The sequence below is a fragment of the Nelumbo nucifera genome, chromosome 1 (genome assembly GCF_055504915.1).
Source record: "Nelumbo nucifera cultivar China Antique chromosome 1, China Antique-T2T, whole genome shotgun sequence".
NCBI lineage: Eukaryota > Viridiplantae > Streptophyta > Magnoliopsida > Proteales > Nelumbonaceae > Nelumbo > Nelumbo nucifera.
Window position 1 is genome coordinate 107,596,513 of NC_142649.1, and position 23,319 is coordinate 107,619,831.

General features: G+C 41.1%; 1 protein-coding gene across 18 annotated transcripts in view; it reads right to left on the minus strand.

Moving 5' to 3' along the window:
• Positions 1-23,319, minus strand: part of LOC104605973 (protein LNK1-like) — a 51,563-nt gene that overhangs the window by 15,771 nt on the left and 12,473 nt on the right. For 4 of the 18 annotated variants that reach the window (XM_010270945.3, XM_088891754.1, XM_088891728.1 and 1 more), the window contains 6 exons: positions 11,886-12,478; positions 11,485-11,611; positions 11,011-11,082; positions 10,428-10,602; positions 9,937-10,304; positions 8,991-9,139 (listed from right to left, as the gene is read on the minus strand). In XM_010270945.3, coding sequence (XP_010269247.1) covers positions 8,991-9,139; positions 9,937-10,304; positions 10,428-10,602; positions 11,011-11,082; positions 11,485-11,611; positions 11,886-12,478 — 1,484 coding nt within the window. Of the gene's footprint in view, positions 1-8,990; positions 9,140-9,936; positions 10,305-10,427; positions 10,603-11,010; positions 11,083-11,235; positions 11,612-11,885; positions 12,479-23,319 lie in introns of all 18 variants that reach the window. The other 14 variants (XM_088891742.1, XM_088891772.1, XM_088891765.1 and 11 more) reach the window with 5 other exon arrangements.

Consider the following 23,319-nt stretch of genomic DNA (forward strand, 5'->3'; position numbering starts at 1 on the left):
AGAGCAGAGATGGACTCAATGGAGACCAATGGAGTCTGGACTCTGGTAGATCCGCCCTCCGGGGTAAAAGCAATCAATTGCAAATGGATTTACAAGAGGAAGAAGGGCCCCGATGGTAGGGGTTGAGACCTTCAAAGATCGTCTGGTGGCGAAAGGGTACACTCAGAAAGAGGGCATCGATTATGAGGAGACCTTTTCGCCTGTGGCATGCTTAAATCCATTAGGATCCTGCTAGCTGTAGCAGCATACCATGATTATGAGATTTGGCAGATGGATGTCAAAACAGCATTCCTGAATGGAGATCTTACTGAAAATATCTATATGCAGCAGCCTCAAGGCTTCATTGCTGCAGGTCAGGAAAACATGGTATGTAAACTTAATAGATCCATTTATGGACTTAAGCAAGCTTCTAGAAATTAGAACATCCGTTTTGACTCTGTTGTCAAATCGTTTGACTTCAAGCAGAATCCAGATGAACCCTGTGTCTACAGGAAGTACAGTGGAGATAAGGTTACCTTCTTGGTTCTGTTTGAAGATGACATTCTACTCATTGGGAATGATGTAGGAATGTTAATTACGATGAAAGTATGGCTTTCACAGCAATTCCTGAATGAAAGATCTTGGAGAAGCCTCCTATATACTGGGTCTTCAACTCTATAGAGATAGATCAAAGCGGATAATAGGATTATCCCAATCTGCTTACATTGACAAAATAGTCAAAAGATACAGCATGGAAAACTCCAAGAAAGGAAATGTTCCTTTTAGGCACGGAGTCACTCTCTCCAAGAAAATGTCTCCCAAGACTTCTGAGGAGATTGATGGCATGAAAGACGTTCCCTATGCCTCTGCTGTAGGGAGCATCATGTATGCCATGTTGTACACTCGTCCTGACATTGCTCAAGCAGTGAGTGTGGTAAGCAAATTTCAGGCCAACCCGGGGCAGGAGCACTGGACTGCTGTGAAAAACATACTTAAGTACCTTCGAAGGACAAAAGAGTTCTGTCTGGTATTCGACGGTAGCTCACTACAGATCCAAGGGTATACAGATGCCGATTTCCAGTCGGATCTAGATGATAGAAAGTCTGCATCTGGATATGTTTTCACGATAGGATCGTATGTTGTTTGCTGGAAAAGCAGCAAAGAGGGGTCCACTGCAGACTCCACGACCGAGGCCGAGTACATTGCCCCAAGTGAGGCTGCCAAAGAAACCGTGTGGATGAAGAAGTTCGTTCACGAGTTGGGAGTAGTTCCGTCCAGTACATCACCCATCCCGTTGTTGTGTGACAACAATGGAGCCATTGCTCAGGCTAAGGAGCCACGAGCCCACTCGAAGTCAAAGCACATCGAGAGAAAGTACCACATACTGCGAGAGATTGTTGGTAGAGGGGACGTCCTGATTCAGAAGGTAGCGTCAGCGGAAAATGTAGCAGACCCATTGACGAAGCCACTATCACATAAAGTGTTTGAGAAACACGTGGAAAGCATGGGACTCCGGCTAATACCTGATTGGACCTAAGCGCAAGTGGGAGCTATTGGACAGTTTTGTATGCCCTTAGCTTCAATTAGAATGATGTACTTTATGAGTTTATTGTAAATGAATAAAAGTGCATATTTGATTCATGTTCCCTTGGTATGTTTCTGTGCAATACCCTTAAACTGGACACTTAATGAGACTCGTGTTAGTTTAGAATGTTCACAGCCAATGGGTCGGTCTGGGGAGACCTATCCTGATAAGGCTGACACTGTTGTGCCACCAAGTCGGTTGGGGTGGCCTGTCTCAGCTGTCAGGGTGAGACCCTAGGCACATACAGTGTAGGATTAATTGAATCTTTGAACTGGACCAGATATCCAGTATTGCCCTGGACCTTGGAGATTGATGGGCAAAACTAGAAAGTTACACCCGACCCCTAGACTCGATTATGATACTGCACTAGGTGTCAGATTGGGCTATCTTTGATGTACCAATCAGTGAGATCCTTAGCGGGGGTCAAAACCTGAGTATGTTGAGACAGTCTAAGAATTCATCTGAGTGGGTAATCATAGTGACAGGATCAGCCCCTTTGTCGGACAAAGGTAATGATCGGGGATGCACTCTCTTTGATGGAAACCAAGACTGTCGGCAGCCGATTTCAATCGTTGAGATTTGTTTTGCAAAGTATATTTTATATGAGATATAAAAGTATATATATTATGGTTTCTAAAATGTTTGCAAAAGGTTTTAATTCCCGGGATCCATATAAGCAGAGAGTGCAACACTGTTCCTTGCAGCCGAGGGAGAGGTCCTCTCTTGTCGGGCAGTGTTTGATCATTATGGGCTGAGAGGTTAAGTGTAAGACCATTAAGGATAATACCTGATGGGCTAATCTTGCATCTGCCCACAGTCCCTGGGTGTTACAAGGTGGTTTGGCCCAAGGACCACTTAGGGTAAGTGTTGGGGTTATGCAGCTAAAACAGTTGGCTTCACGCACCCTATGTGATTTCTCACATTTCCAGAGACATTTCGCCGTCTCCGTCACTGAGAAAGGAGGGAAATCTCAAAGATGAACAAATGGGAATGGAACATAGATTAAAAACCATATCTATGTAGGTAACATGAATCAAACTAAGGTTGTGGACTAACATCTTTGCTGTTTTATCAGAAAATGGCAAACGGTCAATTCACAAAGCTTCTAGACGATAACAAGCTTAAGGGCCCAAACTATGCCAACTGGTACAGAAATCTTATGCTGGTCCCAACTTCTGAAAAGTTAGATAAGGTGGTGAAAAATCCTGCCCCGGAGCGTCCGGGTGATAGGGCTTCTGAGGCCCGTAGGAGGGACTACCAAGATTGGGAGGATAAGAACTCCCTAGCCCGCTGCTTTGTCATTGCCTCACTAGACAACTCAATACAGAGGCAGTTCGATCAGATCGAACTAGCCAAGGACATATTGGATAGTCTAAAGACAATGTATGAAGAGCAGAACCGTTCTACTCAACAGAAGGTCCTGAAACTGTTCATGACCGCACAGATGTCCAAAGGGCAGAAAGTTCATGACCGTTGTCTCCGGATGATGGGCTACATTAACGAACTCGAAGCCCTTGGATCCGGGCTAAATCTTGTCACGCAAGTGGATGCCATCCTGAATTCTTTGCCCTCTTCCTTCAATGCATTCACAATGAACTACAACATGAATAAGCTGAATGTCAATGTCCAGGAACTCAACAATATGTTGCAGAGGGCCGAGGATCTACTCAAGAAGGATAAGCCTGTGGTTATGCTTGCTGAAGCTAACAAATCGGACAAGAAAAAGAGAAAGGCAAAGAAGCCCAGAAGAAAATTGCCAAGCCCAAGAAGTAGAAGAACAAGGCATCTGATGTCTGTCACTTCTGCAAGCAGACCGGCCACTGGAAGAGGAACTGTCCTGTCTACCTGGAATCTAAGAAAGGTAACGTCGAAACTTGTGTCATAGAAACTAATATGTTAGTTACTTCTGTGTCCTGGTGTGTTGACTCTGGGGCTTCAACTCATGCGTGTAACTCACTGCAGGGGTTCAAAGTTAGCAGAAGATTGAGTGAAGGCGAAGTGACACTATTCTTGGGAACGACTGCAAGTGTTGCAGCTGCGGCAATAGGAACCGTAGAATTAGTCTTTAGAGAATGAGTATTTGTACTTAAAGATTGTCTTTATGTACAGAACTTAAGAAAAAATTTAATTTCTATTTCTAAACTGTGTGCTGATGGATATACTGTTTATTTTAGTAATATGATTACTGTTAAACGGAATAACAAATTCATCGCATGCGGGGAACTGGGGAATGGTCTCTATGTTCTACATCCTTCTCTGGAAACTAACTTAACCGAAACTACGTCAGTAGAAAATCCCAAGAAAATGACTCGTGATACAGTAAATCCCACGTGCCTCTGGCATTACCGACTTGGCCATATCGGTGTTGACCGAATCACAAGGCTGGTAAAGGATGGTCCTTTGGATTTTCTAACCGTAGAAAATCTTCCCACTTGTGAGCCTTGCCTCCAAGGTAAGATGACTAAGCGGCCATTTGACAGTAAGCCTGAAAGATGTACAGGCACACTTGACCTAATATATACTGATGTATGTGGTCCCCTGAGTGTTAGGACACGGAATCAACACATGTATTTCATCACCTTTATAGATGATTTTTCACGATATGGTTACGTGTACCTAATGAGACACAAGTCTGAATCCTTTGAAAAGTTCAAAGAGTTCAGACAGGAAGTCGAGAAATAGTTAAGGAGAGAAATTAAGGCCCTTCGATCGGATCGAGGTGGTGAGTATCTCTCTGACGAATTCAGGGACTACTTGAAGGTCAACGGGATAGTGTCACAATTAGCTCCTCCTGCCACACCTCAACTCAACGGTGTTTCAGAGAGGAGGAATAGGACCTTGTTGAACATGGTCCGGTCACTTCTCGTATGCTCAGAATTACCCACATCCTTTTGGGGATATGCATTAGAGACTGCTATCTACGTGCTGAATCGGGTTTCAACCAAATCGGTTCCGAAAACTCCATACGAACTATGGACCGGAAGGAAGCCAAATGTAAGACACTTGAAGATTTGGGGTTGTCCTGCTCGCGTTAAAAGAAAGAATCAAAAACCAGTCGTTGCCTATTTATAGGCTACCCAAAAGATTCGATGGGTTATCTATTATATGACCCAAGTGAGCAGAAAGTGCTCTGCAGTTGAAACGCCCAATTCTTAGAAACCGAATACATCATGGACACCCATCGTCAGGATAAAGTTCTTGATGAGGAGAGCTCAGGAGCAGTGGGAGATGTCCCACAAGTTCCAGGTAATGACCAACCTAGAAGATCCACTCGGTCATCCAGGCCACCAGTCCGATATGGTTATGACCAGGATAGTTACCTGGTGGAAGCCTCGACTTGTGAGGAGGATCCCGTAACTTACGCGGAAGCTATGTTAGACATAGATTCCCAGAAGTGGGTGGAGGCCATGAGAGCTGAAATGGACTCGATGGAGACCAATGAAGTCTGGACTCTAGTAGATCCGCCCTCTGGGGTAAAAGCAATTGGTTGCAAATGGATCTACAAGAGGAAGAAGGGCCCCGATGGCAGGATTGAGACCTACAAAGCTCGTTTGGTGGCAAAAGGGAATATTCAGAAAGAAGGCATCGATTATGAGAACCTTTTCGCCCGTGGCCATGCTTAAATCCATTAGGATCCTGCTAGCTGTAGTAGCATACCATGACTACGAGATTTGGCAGATGGATGTCAAAACCGCGTTCCTGAATGGAGATCTTAGTGAAGATATCTACATGCAGCAGCCGCAAGGCTTCATTGCTGCTGGTCAGGAACACATGGTATGTAAACTTAATAGATCCATATATGGACTTAAGCAGGCTTCTAGGAGTTGAAACATCCGTTTTGATTCTGCCGTCAAAACGTTTGACTTTGAGCAGAATCCGGATGAACCCTGTGTTTACAGGAAGTCCAGTGGGGATAAGATCACCTTTTTGGTGTTGTACGTGGACGATATCCTACTCATTGGGAATGATGTAGGAATGTTCACTTCGGTCAAGGTATGGCTATCACAGCAGTTCTCCATGAAAGATCTTGGAGAAGCTTCATATATACTGGGTCTTCGACTCTATAGAGATAGATCGAAGTGGATAATTGGATTATCCCAAGCTGCTTACATTGACAAAATTGTCAAAAGATACAGCATGGAGAACTCCAAGAAAGGACGTTCCTTTCAGGCACGGAGTCACTCTCTCCAAGAAGATGTATGCCATGCTGTGCAATGCTGTGCAATCGCCCGGACATTGGACTGCTGTGAAGAACATACTCAAATACCTTTGAAGGACAAAAGAGTTTTGTCTGGTATTCGATGGTAGTTCACTACAAGTTCTAGGGTATATTGATGCCGATTTCCAGTCGGATCCAGATGATAGAAAGTCTACATCTGGGTATGTTTTCACGATAGGATCGTGTGTTGTTTGCTGGAAAAGCAGCAAACAGGGGTCCACTGCAGATTCCACAACCGAGGCCGAGTACATTGCCACAAGTGAAGCTTCCAAGGAAGCCGTGTGGATGAAGAAATTCATACACGAATTGGGAGTGATTCCGTCCAGCACATCACCCATCCCGTTGTTGTGTGACAACAATGGAGCGATCGCCTAGGCTAAAGAGCCTCGGGCCCACTCGAAGTCAAAGCACATCGAGAGGAAGTACCACGTACTGCAGGAGATCGTTGGTAGAGGGGACATCCTAATTCAGAAGGTAGCATCAGCGGATAATGTGGCAAACCCATTGACTAAGCCACTGACACAGAAGGTGTTTGAGAAACACGTGGAAAGTATGGGACTCCGGCTTGTACCAGATTGGATCTAAGTGCAAGTGGGAGCTGTTAGACAGTTTTGTATGCCCTTAGCTTCAATCCGATTTGATGTACTTTTGATATTTAGTGTAAATAAATAAAGTGCATGTTTGATTCATGTTGTTTGGTATAATTCTGTGTAAGACCCTAAAACTGGACACTTATTGAGACTCGTGTTAGTTTTAAATGTTCACAGCCACTGGATAAGTCTAGGGAGATTTATCCTGCCGATGCTGATACTGGTGTGCCACCAAGTGTTGGGATGGCCTGTCTCGGCCACCAGGGTAAGACCCAAGGCACATGCAGTATGGGATTACTTGAATCCTTGAACCGGACCAGATTTCTAGTATTGCCCTAAACCTTGGAGACAGATGGGCAAAACTGGAAAGTTACACCTGACCCCTAGACTCGATTATGACACTTCACTAGGTGTCGGATCGGGCTGTCTTTGATATGCCAATCAGTGAGATCCTTAGCGGGGATCAAAACCTGGGTATGTTGGGGCAGTCTGAGAATTCATCTGAGTGGGTGATCATAGTGACAGGATCAGCCCCTTTGTCGGACAAAGGTAATAATCGGGAAGGCACTCTCTCTTATGGAAACCAAACTGCCAGCAGTTGATTTCAATCGTTGGAATTTTGTTTTGCAAAATTAATATACATATATATATTTGTATGGTTTCAAAATGTTTGCAAATGGTTTTAATTCCCGGGATCCATGTGAGTGGAGAGTGCGGCACTGTTCCTTGCAGCCGAGGGAGAGGTCCTCTCTTGTCGGGCAGTGCTTGATCATTAAGGATTGAGAGGTTAAGTGTAAGAACATTTAGGATAATACCTGATGGGCTAATCTTGCACCTGCCCACAGTTCTTGGGTTTTTATAAGATGGCTTGGCCCAGGGACCACTTAATGTAAGTGTTGGGCCCATAGGGTCCATGTGATGGGCTCAGGGGTTCACTGAGTTTTTCAGTGAATTCGGCTAGGCCTTGTAATAAAGGCTGGACCGAACCAATGTGGTTGGTGTGTAGATCAATGCTTGGGTCCCACGCCATACAAAGAAGCCCAACTAGGCAGCAGATTGGAAACTAGTTAAGCACTGAACACTTAATGGGCCTAAAGCCCATTTCGAACTGGGCTGATATGATCACCCATTTATGGGGCGGATCTGAGATTAATGTTAGCAAAAGGATTGGGCATTTAACCTTATCCACTCTGGGAGACCAAATTCAAATTAGATTTGAATCTGGTAACCTCCTGATAAGATCAGGAGTAAGCTAACTTAATCTACAGATAGGATTAAGATCATCCTCTATCCAAATACTGATTTGGATTGGGATAACTCCTAATTAGGAGGTTTCTTAATCAAGAAGAAAAGAGGAGAAACCCTAAGAGATAATAATCAGATTTTGAACCTAGGGTTGTGTGCAAGAAATCATCCTGCGAACTGAGATTGGATCTCATACACACTCCAGAGATAAGAGAAGCAATTCAGCCATCTTCGTCACAGGAGTTCTCCTCCAGTCGCCGCCATTCTTCCTGGCAAGGTTAGATCTTTGAAGAAGAAATAAATCAAGAAATCAATTCTTGACATCAGTCTTGCAGAAAAGACTGAAAAAGATTTTGGGTTCAGAGTTTCCAGAGGATTCTTGAGAAGGATCCAGTGTGTAGGACGCACTCTGCTGGTTCCGTTCCACATACAGCTGTGTCATCTTCAGCAGGAGCGGATCTTGGTGTCCTCTTTGGGCGTGAACACCAACTTTGGGAGATACTGCTTCTCTGGATCAGGTATAATTCCTCCATTCCCTTTTGGTTCAGATCTGGTTCGATTATGGTTCAAGTAGGATCCTTGAATATTGTATTCTAAATTTAGGGAATATGATTCCCAGTTGGGAGAAGGTAGAAAAATTTTTGAAATTCGCCCACCCATTCCGCAATCTTTATGGCGTCCATTAGATGGATCCTACTATTCTTTCAGCGCCATCTTCAGTGGGAAAAGTCTTTGGATCCTTCCTTGGGCGTGAACACCTTCGTTGGGAGATATTATTTCTCCGTATCAAGTATAATCCTCTCCTACTCCTTTTGGTTCAGATCTGGTTCAGTTTATGGTTCAAGATTGATCCTTGAAAATATGATTTTTTCTAAATAGGGAATGCGATTCCCTGTTGAAGGGAGAGAAAAATTTTTGAAATTCGCCCCCTTTTTCCACAAGATTTGGGCATCCATATGATGGATCTCTTATTCCTTCAAAAGTATCTTCTTTTGTAAATTATATCAGAAATTATTATGTTGCACTGTTACAACATATAAATTTCCAAACCTTTTGTCCAAGCAAAGAAAGTGAATCAAGACTTATTTCTGCTTCTGAGAAATTAGCACTGATTTTAAACCAACTTCTTAATTATATCAACAGGATAGTATGCTAATGCTGATCCTAGCACAAGTTTACAAAATGCAGAACACAACGCAGATCAGTAAAGTCATTATATATAGACAAACATTATACTCAAAGGATGTGAAAATTCCAAATTCATGTTTTAGTACAGGCAATGAGAAAAGTAGCAGCTTCTCTGTCAAGAATATCATTTATCCTTAAAAAGAACATATAAAATGTATGAAAAGAATACTGTGCTGAGGCATACTTATTTAATTCTTCAGTCTTCAGCACTCCATTTCTATCAATGACATCTCTGCTGCCATAATTTGAGTTTCCAAAATTATGTCTTTGTTCAGCACTTCTAGCCAAGCGGTACAAACTATCTCTTATGCACAGCTTTGTCCTAATATCCAACTGAATTTACACAAGTTTATCTGAGTCAGTGCCAAGTTTATGTCAAGGAGAATTACAGAAATGGTAGATTCACTGGTAACATTAGTAATAAAAAAAGGACAGAAAAACGTTTATGGATTGTAAATATGAATCTTATATACATATGTCAAGCTTTCCAAAATCATAGCTTCTAATTCACTGGTCCTATCACATTTGCCCAATCACCATGGTCATCTCTAACCATAAAGGAATGTGGAACAAGAATTTGAAGCAGTAATGCAATCTGACCTTGCACTTGCAACATATTCACCAAGGAAAGTGTGAATTCAACAATATTGTTTTTCCTTTCTAATAATCTGAATTAACAATAAAAGAGTCAGCAGAATTCAGATTCATTAGGTGCATTCCTTTCTCTTAGGTTCACACCATGAATACAACTACTCCCATTATCATATGACAGCCACTTAGTTTGGGACTTACAGGACCAATAAAACAGTTTGGGCCCCATAACTTGTGATGAGTCCCATATTTATAAAATCAATGTCTGAGCTTCCCTTAGTGAAACCCATTCGGTTGTGGGGTCCAACCTGAATATGCAACAGATTGTGAGTTAACGCTCCCCTAGATTTTAGCTACCACTCCAGCAACTCCAAACCCAAGAGTACACCCCTCATTTCCATTGTATATTAGCATTTCCTTTAATTTCCATGTATGCATGACCATATACATGCGTAAGCACAGAAACATGTCTAGATGATTTTCCTAATGTTTTCTGAAGACAATTTTGTATTAAGAATAATTCTAAGAAACTATTGTACCTGTCCCATAACATATTGAAGCTGTTGAAAACTAGTTTCATCTACCGATACTTCATTTGGCAATGCAGAGCTCATGCAAGAGCTTTCTTGTACAGTTGAAGAATCTACTTCTACTGGTAAAAGTTCTGTACTCACTCCTTCAACTTCACTATTACCTCCAACTTCATCTTGAATCCATTGCATGTACCTCTGGGAAGTAATTTGATCAGTAAATGAAGACTGCTGCACTGATTCCTCATGCTGAGTATCTCTAACTAATGTGTCCTCCACTTGATGTTGCAGATGAAGTTTATCCATCTTTTCCTCCGATTTAATAGCTGGAGCCTTTGGTGAAGTATCACTAGATCCTTCCATAGGCTGGGCATGATCTGATACATAAGAAGACAACTTTGAAGAAAGAGAAGGAAAACTTCTGTTCTACAATTTAATACTGGATGTCATTTATGAGACAGGGATTTGATGTGATTCATGAAAAGGATGAGCATACTCACGGGGCAAAAAAGGAGTGGATGTATGCAAGTAACTCAAAAAATCAGGTTTGATATCTTGCTTTGGTTCTAGACCGTCTGGAGAATGAAAATTCTCTGTAGCTGAGGGCACAGATAGTGGAGGTCTTACATTCATAAATTGGTTTTGCTGCTTTGGATGCTTGCTTTGCAAAGTAATCTGCCATAGGATCATACATAAGTATGAAAATAGTAAATATAAAACAATCACGTTCAGATAACTTCCATATCAGATATGGATCAAAGTGGTTAAGATGACAAGATATAAAAACCGATGCTTCATATTTTAAAACAGATGTAAAGCTGGTGCAATGACCAAGCATTTCTGTCAATATACCATAGATATATCATAAGCAAAGTGATATAGAAAGAAGCATGGTTTTCATTTCTGTACAAGTGCTGTATATCTGTTATGAAAACTTCTGTGGATTACAATGGTAAGTCCTTGTTCTTTAGTGCATGCCATCATGAATTGATTGGTAAATAAAGATCTGTAACTATAGACTCATAATAAAGTAAAGAGGAAATAGAAATTATGCAATTTTCCTGTATTAGTTTGTTGATATACCATCATGCCAGTTGCATTCTTGGTTTTAGTGACAGATGAAATTTTGTCCTCTGCTCCATTAATCCCATTTCCCTGAAACATAAAGCAAAGACCACTAGCACAAACACTTTTCGGAGAAAAAAAATACAAATGAAGAGAAAAGGTAAACCTTGTGAAACAAATAAAATGCATAATCATATTGAACCATGTGATGATATGTAGCATTATGTGTTTTTTCTCAGTAACCTGTCCCCTGCACATGTTTTCATCCCTATTCTCAGCATTTGTACCCAACCAATCAATATATGATGAATGATCTAGAGTACCAGGGTCCCCAGCACGTACTGCCTGAACACTTGTTTCATAATTATTGGGATTATCAGAATCAGTAATCAAAGAACTGGGAGTGTCAGGCTTAAATTTTGGATCAGGTTGATGATGTTTTGATATACTTTTCACTTCACTTGATTCTAAATATGAAGATTTGAAGCCTGCCTTTGGAGGATCTCCAGAGCTGTCAATGGCATGAGAAGAAGAAGAAAACCATGGCATTTCATCACCATTACCAGGATTCCTTTGCCCAAATGTAGAATCACAGCTTCTGCAAGAATGAATGAAAGCACTGTACATCAGAAAGAAACATTGTTGTTAATTATCTTTGCACATAAAGTTCACAATGTCAGAAATATATCATTTTATTGATATTGGGCAAGGCAAGGAGGGGCAAGTAGTTAAGTATTTGGTTTTGCCACCAGGTAAGATTGTTTCTAATGATTTAGGTCGTTATCCCAAGGTGCAAAAGAGATGCCAAAACAGGACAGGTAGGCATGCAACCGTGTAAATCTGGTAAATAGAACTTCAGCATGGAGAACAAAAGACAAATTCTTTGTAATTACCTAAACATTTGGTCAACATCCTCAAAATTGCCAATGTCAGGCCACCCATAATACAAAAGGTCACCATTCTCCTTATCCTCATTTTCATTTCTGAAAAACTCAAGGTCACTGCCTGCTGGAGAAATATCACCAAGTGGGAAGTGGCACAAGCTGCCATCCATTCCAGAACTTCTACTGCCAAGCATTGGATCATCTGCACAGAGCCCATTGTCAATTGAATCTACGTTGCAGTTATTGAAGCAGTTACCAAGTATCTTGGTGTCATCGGAAGTTAAACTTGTCACTTCATTAATGGAATCAGTGTCACATGAAGCATGAAATACACCATCAGGTGTGCAAGACCAAGAACCCCTTTCCAACATTGGATTCTTTCCATCCTTTAGAATTGGAAACCTTTCTTTCTTTTTTTCTCGAATAGCATCCTCAGAAATATACTTGCTATCTGCATTCTTTGTTAAGGCACTTGCTGTTTCAAAGCGTGGCTTCTTGTGGCAATCAGCTTCAGGTGCACAATCATCCAGTTGTCCATCACTAGGTTGAGGCACTATATGATCATCACCTCCACCAAGTTCATCCCAAACAATATCTTCAAGCTGTAAAACCAATTAGAGCATTTAGCTAATAAGAAACATATATGTACTATAAAATTAACAGATCATAATTAAAGAAGAAAAAAGAGTAATAAACTTAAGAAACAAGAGTTGATGTCATAGTGTGAAAGAAAGCAAATCTTATTGATCACAATGGACATTTAAGATCATATTCATCGCAATAATCATCACTGAGGCAATTTATATCAACAAAATAACAATAAAATCTTGAAGAAAGCATTTAGCAACCAATAAGGTTCAACGTAGAGATAAAAATAAAAAGCTAAGATGCCTTTAGGTAAATGAGCCATTTTTCTATGCTCTTTTTCTAATTTTTTAGTTTTTCATGTGGGAGATGAAAATAGCAAGCTATGGCACCATTCAGGAAGCTAGTTTTTTCTTGGATACATACCCAAATCTCAAATTCAGACATGCTCCTTATTTCAAAGATATTTACAAAAACTAATGAGAACAAAGGAGGCTTACTAACAATTCTCTGTTTTAAAATACACTACAAACATCATTAAAATGTCAATAAAATAGTGTTAACACAACATTCCTTGTGTCAGGTAAAGCCAATGATCAAATTACTATTAGTACTGAAGGGAGAATCAGTAACCCAATTTTAAATGTATATTGTGGATAAAGACAAGGATATCTAGATAAACTAGTGATGTACATCACATTGTAGAAGAGTCTCTGGAGTGTGAAGATTAGAAGAAAGCGAATCAGATGGATGGAAAGAGGACCTCAACTTCAAGAAGACATAACTTTCAATCCCAACATAGGCTCAGGATCCACAATGTATCAATGAAATGAACAGGCTTCAGGGAGTGAGTCAGTGAGATCAATGAAGATTTGGCTAGTAAGGAGCTATGCTACAAGGATACCTGTACAAGTGTGCCATATCATGTAGTATAGATAGTTCATTTTTTTTTGTGTAAAATTCGTATCTGATACTGTATCCAGCCATGTCCTTGCCATTTCCAGGTAACATGGGTTAGGAGTAACTTGAGAAGGATGCCAACCTGATCAAGGTTTAAAATGTTGGTATTGGTGGATGACAGTTTAAAAACTTTGTTGTTGTTCCTGGAGGAAGATGTTTGCGGTTCAATGACAGGGATTCAAGCAGCAGTTCCCTCCCCCTCCCCAGTTTGTACTTCACACAAGGTCTTGATAGATTCAACAATTTTTAAGGAAGTTGCACAGGGTACATCTAATCCAACAGGCAAACCCTCCCTTGGAACGCAGCCTGCTCAGAGTATCTGTTTAGAGGGCCAAAATTCATTACTGTCGCTCCACGCAGAGTCACCGATTAGGGGGCAATCTACAAAGGTAGCTTCGGCTGCATTGGTTAACACAGACTTGGTTGAACCTAGCCAACTTCCAAAGATCAATCAGACAGGGGGACCAGGCCTATATTCAACACCTCTGTTAGCAACTTTTGCTCCTATTCCCACTCTTCCAGTTCCCCTTGATTCAGGTACGTCTGTTGTTTTGTTTTCTGGTACTAACAAGGGTCCTATGCCTGAAACAGGTACTTTGGCTTCTCAACCAGAAGGAATAGTCAAGGAAGGGGAAAATGGGACCACGGTTAAGGGTTGTGGAGAAGAAGAGGGGGAGATTTTCTTGAAAAGGATGCAGGAAGAAGAGTTAGAGAGAATCTAGGAGCAGATTTGTGCTCTCTTGGAGGAATATAAACAGAAAGAAGAGCAAATGGAGGTCACCCCTACAAAATTTGAACAGAAGAAGGAAAATAGAGAGTGTCTGAGGAGTGTTGGGATAGATAAAAGTAGGAAAAAAAATGAAAATATCAAAGGTGGAGAGACCAATCTCAGATATTGAGGGTGATATTGAATTCGGTGGTCAAGGGGAAAGAAGGAATGGTCCTAAGTAAATTTGGGTTGGGGTGCTTGGGAGGGTATCTTTTCCATTCTTTCCTGATGAAAATCATAAGCTGGAATGTGAGGGGTTTAGGAAGTGCAAGGAAGAGAAGATTAATAAAGGAGATGCTTAGAAGAGAAAGGCTGGACATTGTAATGCTACAAGAGACCAAATTAGAAGGGCTGGACAGAAGATGGGCTAGAAGTGTTTGGAATTCAAGAGAGATTAGTTTGGTTTCAACTCCCTCTTGGGGAGCTTCAAGGGGTATAATCACCTTGTGGAAAGAAGATGTTGTCGAAGCAGTTGAGGAATTAGTAGGTAACTTCTCTGTGTCTCTGAACTTCAAGATGGTGGAGGGTGGTTTTACTTGGCTGCTAACTGTTAAGTCCTAAATTTTGCTGGACTGGGAATATGTTTTTAAGCTACTCCCACTTACAGCTTAAAAAAAAAAAAAGAAAAAAAGAAAAATGGGCTTTCTTTCAAAACTAGCTTTTTAAGCCCAGTCAGTCCTACGGATGGGCTGAAATGATTTAGGAAAAAAAGGGGCCTGCAGTCCAGTTTAGTGAACAGCAGGCCCTAAGTTAATTGGGCCTTATTTGTAATGCAATAAGCATTTAATGGGCCTGTAGTAGAGCCCATTTAATTAAGTGAGGGGGACACATGCCACCCTAGGGGAAAGAGTTATTTTCCCTCCTCCAACACTTTAAGTGGGGGGGCACTTGTCACCTCAGGAAGGAATTCTATAACATGGGAGGAGTATGAGAAACTTCATCTATCATCTACTTCCAATGGTACAGCGACCCTTGCCAGATCAGGTATTACGTGACTAGTTTCTCAGTCCAAACCATCCACATAGACTATTGACTCTAGAGCCTCAAACCATATGACTGGGTCTCCAAATGTGTCTTCTTTCCTTCCCCCCTCTTCCACATCACAATATGTTACTTCGGCCGATGGTACTACTTAGTTTCTAGTACTGGTAATTTGACTCTTGATTCTAATTTACCATTACCCTTTATTCTTTATGTTCCTAAATTCCCCTTCATCTCATGTTTGTTAGTAAATTAACCAAGGCATTGAATTGTTTTGTTTCCTTTTTTCCTTCTCATTGTATGTTTCAGGACCTCAAGATGGGGAGGACGATTGATCGCAGGCATGAAGTTGGAGGATTGTACCATCTGGATGGTGGTGGCACAAAAAGGCACTACATTCTTCCCAATCTCCATTTCAATGGCATTGTTGGCTAGGTCATCCTTCACTTCCAGTGCTCAAGAAGTTGTCTCATCACTACGGTCCATTTCTCAATTACAGTGTGAGTTGTGTCATTATAATAAGCATTATCATGTGTCCTTTGTTCTAGAGATGATGCAAGAGCATCTAGTTCATTTGAGTTGGTACATTTTGATGTTTGGAGTCCTAGTAGAGTCGAGTCATATAACGGGTTCAAGTATTTTTTGATGATTATTCAAGGATGACATGGATTTATTTAATGAAAACTTGTTCTGAATTTGCCTCATATTTCTTGTCCTTTACATGCTGAAATTCAAAATCAATTTAGTGTTTATATTAAAGTGTTTCACTCAAACAATGCAAAAGAATACTTTGAAAGTCATCTACGGTCATTCCTTGATTCTCATGGCATTATTCATGAATCTTCTTGTTCACACACTACAACAAAACGGTGTGGCTGAACAGAAGAGTAGACATTTATTGGAAATGGCTTTTGCTTTGTTGTTTCAAATGTCTATTCCTAAAATCTACTAGAGTTATGCAGTTCTCTTGTTTCTTAACTAATCGTATGCCCTCATCACTTCTTGGTGGAGTTTCTCCCTTCTCCTTTTTGTTTCTGTCTACTCCACCCTTGTCACTTTCCCCTAATGTGTTTGGTTGTGTCTATTTTGTTCACTAGTTAGGACCCGAAATGGATAAGCTTGATCCCAAAGCCTTAAAGTGTATTTTCCTGAGATACTCCCGTACTAATAAAAGTTACAAGTGCTATCATCCTCAGCTCTATAAGTCATTTGTACTCCATGATGTGACATGTTTTGGGATTGTGCGTTTTGTTCTAGTACCAAGTCCTCTCGTACATCTTCTTTACTTCTCCTTGTTGCCTCAATGGATGTTGTTATTCCAATATGTAGTCATAATGATGCAAGAGAAGTAGAACCACCTTCTAAGAGTGTGTATCAGAGGACCTTGAGGAATTGTTTATTCCACTCTAGCACCTACTTTGCCACCATTGACTAGTCCATCTGACCTTCATCTTTTCATTGCACTTCAAAGGCAAGCATGCTTGTACTAATCACCCTATATCTCATTATGTTTCATTTGCACATCTATCTCCTACCTATAAGAGATTTGTGTCTCTATTGCCTTTTGTTTCTATCCCCATTCTCTCCAAGAAACTCTTGTTTCTCCTAACTAGAAGAAGGTGATGGATGATGAGTTTGTTTCTTTGGAATCTAATCAAACATGGGATCTTGTTACTTGGACTCCTGGGAAGTAGCTTGTAGGTTGCATGTGGATTTATATTGTGAAACACCATCTTGATGATAGTGTGGAATGGTACAAAGCTTGACTAGTTGCCAAAGGTTACACTCAATCATATGGAGTATGTGATCAAACCTGTAAAAAGCACAAAATAAATGGAGAAAAATCCTAGGAGAATCCCAGGACAAAGAGAAATAGAAGAGAAGAAAGAAAAGAAGATTGGGAATAGGAGTGCAACTTGAGCGGGCCCAGCCCGGAATTTTACACAGGCTGGGCTTGGATTTTTGGTGCTCGGGCCCAAGAAGTCGGGCCTTTTTATTTTTGGGCTGGGTCAAGCCTAGTCCTTAGGTAGCCCGAACCTGGCTCGAGCCTAGCCCAACTATATACATTTATACATACATATGTATATATATGTAAATGTTGCATACATATTTACATATATATACATACATATTTGTATATATAACATTTGTAACATATCTTTCATACATACATAAATATATATATATGCATAAATACATTTATATATGTATAATTTTAGAGTGGATTCATTGACCAACCCAAGCCTGGCCCGGGCTCGAGCCCAACCTAAGTGCATCAAATTACAATGCAAGCTAGGCTTGGGTTGGAAAAATCAGGCTCGGTTCGGGCCTGAGACTTAAGCCTAAGTTTTAGGGTCGGGCCTGGGTTGACCATAAACCCGGCCCAACCCACCCAACTTGCACCCCTAATTGGGAAGAAAATAGGGCTAAAGATAGAAGAGTTTGAACCTAGAGTCTCAACTGCCGCCCACTTTATTTATGTTAATGAATATTTGAAATCACATTATTACCCTTGATTAAGTGAACTAAGAAAGAAACAATGAGAAACATAAATTATGACTTTCATCTGTGCACGATTTAAGCCTTTGGTGAAGAGGTCGGCTAGTTGATCTTCAAACTTCACATATGGGGTAATGATTTCTCCACTAACAACATTTGCCCTTACGAAGTGACAATCTACCTCTATGTGTTTAATCCTCTCATGATACACTGGATTTGCCCTTCCAGTTGTCACCAAACAACTAAATGAGAGTTGTAACCGAGACTCTTATTTCTTGTAATAACTGTTTTAGCCACACCAACTCACAAGTAGTGTGGGTCATAGCTCTATACTCGGCCTCAACACTACTTCTAGCTACCACACTCGGCTTCTTACTCTTCGAAGTAATCAAGTTCCCTACCAAGAATGTGCAATAACTAGTTGTTGATTCCCTATCTATAATCGGTCCTACCCAATCAACATTTGTATATCCCTCCAAGGAAAGTTCCCCTCCCTTCTTATACAACAACCCTTGACCTAGAGCATCCTTCAAGTAGTAGAGTACTTAAATAATACATTCCCAATGGGTCGATCTTGGATTCTGCATAAATTGGCTCTAGTCCAACACTAAAGGAAATGTCTGGCTTTGTGATGGTTCGATAAATTAGTTTCTCTACTAATCTCCCGTATTGTCCAAGATAACAGGATCAACTAGAGGCTTCCCCTCACTATCAGACATCTTCACATTCAAATCTACAAGAGTATTCACTAATTTTGCTCCTAATAGGCCAGTTTCTTCCAACAAGTCAATCACATACATTCTTTGTGAGAGAGAGATTCCCTACTTCAACCTTGCTATTTCTATGCCTAAAACATATTTCAAGTGCCCCAACTCCTTAGTCTGGAACTAGTTTTGTAAAAACTGTTTAAGCTCTTCAATGCCATGTTCATCACTCCCTATAATAATAATGTCATCAGCATAGACTGCCAATACAATCTTTCCACAGGTAGTATCTCTACGTAGAGACTAGAGAGACTAGGCCAAATGGGTCCTAGTGCTTTATTTTTGTTATTATTGTTTCTTACATGTGTTTGTTTGATAATGGGCCTCATCCTTATGGGCCTGTTAATCTTTTGTATTTCTTTTAAGTGAGTTTATGAGTTGGCCGCCCACTTAAGGGCAGAACAGTAGTTATCTCTAATTAAGTGAGATCAATAAAAGATTAGAGAGTAAACAGAGAGGACATCGAACTTCTTTCTCCTTTTCCCTTCTCCTCCATCTTCTTCCTTTTTCTTGTTGTTCTTGTTTATCTTCTCTTCTTTTCTTGCTGAAATATGAGTATTTTCAAGTTTATTGGATTGAACCACATCTCTATACCAAACACAGAGTCATCAACACTACATTGTTTCATCCCAAACTGCTGCACCACACTACTAAATCTCCCAAACCAGACCCTCAAAAATTGTTTCAACCTATAAAATGCTTTCTTTAATCTTCCTTCCTACCCCTGAGCAACATATCCAAGAGGTTGCTCCATATACACTTCCTCTTTGAGTTCTTCATCAAGGAAAGCATTTATTACATCCAATTAAAACAACATCTGATCAAAGTGAGCAGCCAGGAAAATAATCACATGGACAGAACCCATTTTAGCTACCAATGAAAAAGTATCAGTATTGTTGAGTGGGCCGACTTGTGTTTAGTTTATTTCCTTTTAAATTAAGATGTTGTTGGGCCTTGGGCCCATTAGTCTTTATTTTTTAAAGAGTTGTAATTACTTAGGTTGAGTTGCCGCCCTACTTAGGGCATCTTTGTAATATCTCATACTTAAGTTAATTATAAATAGAATGAGGGGCTGGCGGCTAGGGTTAAGTCAATCTATCCTAGTCGACCTTCTTCTCTTTTCTTCCCTTTCCTTTGTCTCTTGCTGAAATCCCCAACTTTCTACTCTTCCTTTCACAAGAAGCTTGGCCGAAATCAGCACGTAAGGTTTTCTACTTGGTATCAGAGCGGGTTGAAGGTTCTTGAAGAGATTCGTTCATGCAGCCCTAGATCGGCCGACTACATGGAGATTTAAGAGGCTGATCGAAGCTTTTAGGTAAGCCCAGTTTTTGGATTTTCTTGGTGGATCTGTTTGCCCTATAGCTGGTCTAGGGTTTCTCTTCCAATTCACCAAAGTCATCATGTTTGCAAGGGCAGTGAGTCAAAACTTGTGCATCAGATTATACTTTGGCATAATCGTCTGGGCCATTTGTCTTTTTCTTCTTTAAGTTCTTTGTTTCCAAAACTGTTTGAGTCTGTGAGTCTGTCAAGGTTGAAGTGTGAAGGTTGTGAACTTGGAAAGCATTGTAGACACTCTTTTAAACTGAGTAATAAAAGATGTTCTTCTCTTTTTGATGTTATTCATTCGGATGTGTGGGGCCCTTATCATGTTCCCTCTATGGGCGGCTATCGCTATTTTCTCCTGTTTGTGGATGATTTCTCTCGATATTCCTGGATTTACTTGATGAAATCACGTGATGAGGTACCATCCTTGGTGAGACAATTCCATCAGATGGTATTAACACAGTTTGGAACTAGAATCAAGATGTTCAGATCTGACAATGCTAGGGAATATTTTGAGAGACATCTTGCCTCATATCTGTTGGAGTATGGTGTTGTCCATCAGAGTAGTTGTTCCTACAGTCCACAGCAGAATGGTGTTGCAGAGAGAAAGAACAGACACATTGTTGAGACGGCAAGAAGCATGATGATCACAGCGACAGTTCCGGTTCGTTTTGGGGGTGATGTTGTTCTCACGGCAGTATATCTGATTAACAGGATGCCTTCTCGTATACTTGGATTCAGCACTCCATTCAGCCTTCTTTTTCCTCAGGGGGAGATGTTTCATATTCCTCTAAGGGTGTTTGGGTGTGTCTGCTTTGCACATATTCTTGGTCCTTACCGTTCGAAGCTTGATCCCAAGGCAAAGAAATGTGTCTTCCTTGGATATGCAGAGAATCAGAAAGGGTACCGCTACTATGATCCAGTCTCTGGGAACCGGTTTGTTACTATGGACATCACTTTTTTCGAATCTACATACTTCTTCTCAAGGAATCCTTCTCAGGAGGAGTGTTTTGGGGAAGTAAGTCAGCAGTCTCCCAGTTCCAGTTCCTGTGCCTACTACTATGCTTGACAACCATTCGATGTCACCTACCTTGCCCCCCCTTTGCGTTCCGTCTCACAGTATTACTCACGGCAGAGACTTCATAAGGAGGTTGATTCCACTACAGCAGAACTCACACCACTTCCTGTCGATCCCTTGGAGACTCCAGATTCGGCTGATCCAGGTATTCCTCTTGATCCCTCTACTATTTCAGTTCCCATTGGTCCCACTAACACTGTTACAAATAACCTTGATCTCCCTATTGCTCTTAGAAAAGGGAAGAGGAAGCGCACTGCTCATTGCATATCACAATACTTATCCTACAGTGGACTTTCTCCTTCCTACCGTGCTTTTCTCTCTTCTCTTGATTCCGTGTCTATACCCAAGGGTGTTAGTGAGGTTCTCTCCAAACTTGAGTGGAAGGCAGCTATGCAAGAAGAGATGGAGGCTTTGATTAAGAATCAGACATGGGAGATAGTGGACCTACTAGAAGGCAAGGAGACAGTTGGATGCAGATGGGTTTACACAGTAAAGTATAAGGCAGACGGAAGCATAGAGAGGTACAAGGCAAGACTTGTTGCAAAAGGATACACACAGACCTATGGCATTGATTATCTAGAGACTTTTGCACCAGTTGCAAAGATGACCTCTGTTCGGATACTCCTTTCTCTTGCTGCCTCATACTCTTGGCCCTTGTTTCAACTGGATGTGAAGAATGCTTTCCTAAATGGGGATTTGCAAGAAGAGGTGTATATGGATCTTCCAGTTGGTTTTTATGATAATGCTAAAGAGGGAAAGGTATGCAAGCTGAAGAAGTCACTATATGGCTTGAAACAATCCCCTAGAGCATGGTTCGACAGATTCAGAAAGGCCCTGATTGTTTTTGGCTACACTCAAACTCAATCTGATCACACCTTGTTTGTGAAGCGCAGGGGATCCTTGGTGTCAATCCTAATTGTTTATGTGGATGATATTGTTGTCACTGGGAATGATCTGAGTGAGATTGATAGTCTGAAGAGGAACCTGCATAAGGAATTTGAGACTAAGGACCTTGGAGAACTGAGATACTTCTTAGGCATTGAAGTTGCAAGATCGAAACATGGAATTTTTCTCTCTCAAAGGAAGCATGTCTTGGACCTTCTCCAAGAAACAGGGAAACTTGGAACAAAGGCAGCTAGCACCCCCATTGATCAGAACCACAGAATCAGTGCATCAGAAGGTGAACCAGTAAAGGACCTAGGGAGGTACCAAAAACTTGTGGGTCGGCTACTATACTTGTGCATGACAAGACCGGACATCTCCTATGCAGTAAGTGTAGTGAGCCAATACATGAATGCTCCACGAGACCAGCACTGGAAGGCAGTTGACAGGATCCTTGCTTATCTGAAGGGACATCCAGGCAGAGGCATATTGTTTACTGATCATGGACAGCTCAAGCTAGAGACCTATACAGATGCGGATTGGGCAGGATGCCTCGATGACAGAAGATCAACTTCAGGAGTGTGCACCCTAGTTGGGGGCAACCTAGTCTCATGGAAGAGTAAAAAACAAACAGTTGTGGCAAGATCAAGTACAGAAGCCGAATATAGGGCCATGGCACATGGAGTTTCAGAACTTCTCTAGATCCGTTCTCTATTAGAAGAAATCGGTGTTCAGGCAGAAGAACCTATGATGCTATACTGCGATAACCAGGCAGCAATTAATATTGCTCATAATCCAGTCCAGCATGACCGAACTAAGCACATTGAAGTAGATAGACATTTTATCAGAGAAAGGGTAACTTCTGGAGAAGTTTGTCTTCCATACATTTCTTCTGATCTGCAGCTTGCTGATGTCGTCACAAAAGGCGTTGCAAAGAATAAGCTGGAGCATGATCTACGCAAGTTGGGGATGTATGACATCTACTCCCAACTTGAGGGGGAGTGTTGAGTGGGCCGACTTGTGTTTAGTTTATTTCCTTTTAAATTAAGATGTTGTTGGGCCTTGGGCCCATTAGTCTTTATTTTTTAAAGAGTTGTAATTACTTAGGTTGAGTTGCCGCCCTACTTAGGGCATCTTTGTAATATCTCATACTTAAGTTAATTATAAATAGAATGAGGGGTTGGCGGCTAGGGTTAAGTCAATCTATCCTAGTCGACCTTCTTCTCTTTTCTTCCCTTTCCTTTGTCTCTTGCTGAAATCCCCAACTTTCTACTCTTCCTTACACAAGAAGCTTGGCCGAAATCAGCACATAAGGTTTTCTACTAGTATAATCAACTTCATTAGTTTGTGTATACCCTTTTGCCACCAAGCGTGCTTTATACCTCTCCACACTACCATCTGTTCGATGTTCAATTGTATAAACCCACTAACAACCAACTGCTTTCTTTCCATGAGGAAGAGGAGTAAGGTCCCGAGTGTGATTAGACCGAAGAGCATGAAATTCATCATCCATTGCCTTCTTCCATTCTGGAGAGAGGAGAGCATCATGAACCTGGGAACAGACACAGACAAAAAAAGAGAAACAAAATTCTGATATGATGG